The sequence below is a fragment of the Sinocyclocheilus grahami genome, unplaced genomic scaffold (assembly GCF_001515645.1).
Source record: "Sinocyclocheilus grahami isolate Dianchi unplaced genomic scaffold, SAMN03320097.WGS_v1.1 scaffold53018.1, whole genome shotgun sequence".
NCBI classification, from domain to species: Eukaryota; Metazoa; Chordata; class Actinopteri; order Cypriniformes; family Cyprinidae; genus Sinocyclocheilus; species Sinocyclocheilus grahami.
The window spans coordinates 1-918 of NW_015526380.1; the positions used below are offsets into that span (position 1 = coordinate 1).

At 35.8% G+C, this 918-nt stretch overlaps 1 protein-coding gene across 1 annotated transcript; it reads left to right on the top strand.

Moving 5' to 3' along the window:
* Positions 1–365: 365 nt before the first annotated feature.
* LOC107580935 (acetylserotonin O-methyltransferase-like) lies at positions 366–879 on the top strand (the record flags this gene model as incomplete). The annotated part of the gene is made up of 2 exons (XM_016266545.1): positions 366–566; positions 750–879. Coding segments are annotated over exons 1-2 (245 nt in total), but the record flags the coding sequence as incomplete, so codon positions are not given.
* Between the last annotated feature and the right edge of the window lie 39 nt (positions 880–918).

A 918-nucleotide genomic window follows, 5' to 3' on the forward strand; every position in this document is an offset into this window, starting at 1 on the left:
ATGCTGAAAATTCAGCTTTGCCATCACAGAAATAAATTACATTTAACAGTATCTAAAAACAGACTTTTTTTTAACTGTAATAATATTACACAATATTACTTTACCTCCTGGAGAAATATAGTGGCTGTATAGCGTACATCAGTAAAAAAGTTTTGTCTTGTCTAATTAAAATATCCTAACAAGAAGGAAAACAAGACATTATTTTTGTGAAAATGGCTTCAGGTAGAAAAGCAAGCATATTTATTCAGTTACAAGTTGCATTAAGTGCATTTAACCCTTTAAAAGAAATGACATGTAATTTGATGTAATATAGTTATTTACATACTGTAAATAACATAAGTTCTCACTGACATTTTTTCTTTTAATATCCTGAATCACTGCTCTCCTCCAGGCAATATTTTCAGCTTGTGAGTTAGGGGTGTTTGACCTCCTCCTCCAGTCCCAAAAGCCCATGAGCGCAGTTGAAGTGGCGCAGAAGCTTGGCACCAGTGAAGATGGTATAGAGCGTTTACTGGATGTTTTGGTTGCCATTGAGATTGTGGATGTGGAAGTGGTACAGGGAACAGGTGAGCTGCTTAACTATTTTATATTCCTCCACAAATAGCTGGAAGTTACCTTGATAGCTCTATTATGTAAAGGTGATAAATGTAAGTATCTGTTTGTGCATAAAATCATCCATCTCTTGTGTCTAGGTTATTATTTAAATATCCTCCAAGTCTCCAAAGTTTTACTCTTGTCTTCTCTCATAGCTTTTTACAGCAGTACAGATGTGGCTAATCTATACCTGGCCAAGACCAGCCCCAAATCTCTACATGATTTGATAATTTATAACTCTCAGACCATCTACCCTCTCTGGAACAATCTGGTAGATGCTGTTAGGTAGGCATCGCCGTTTTTATCATCCATTAACAACTGAGA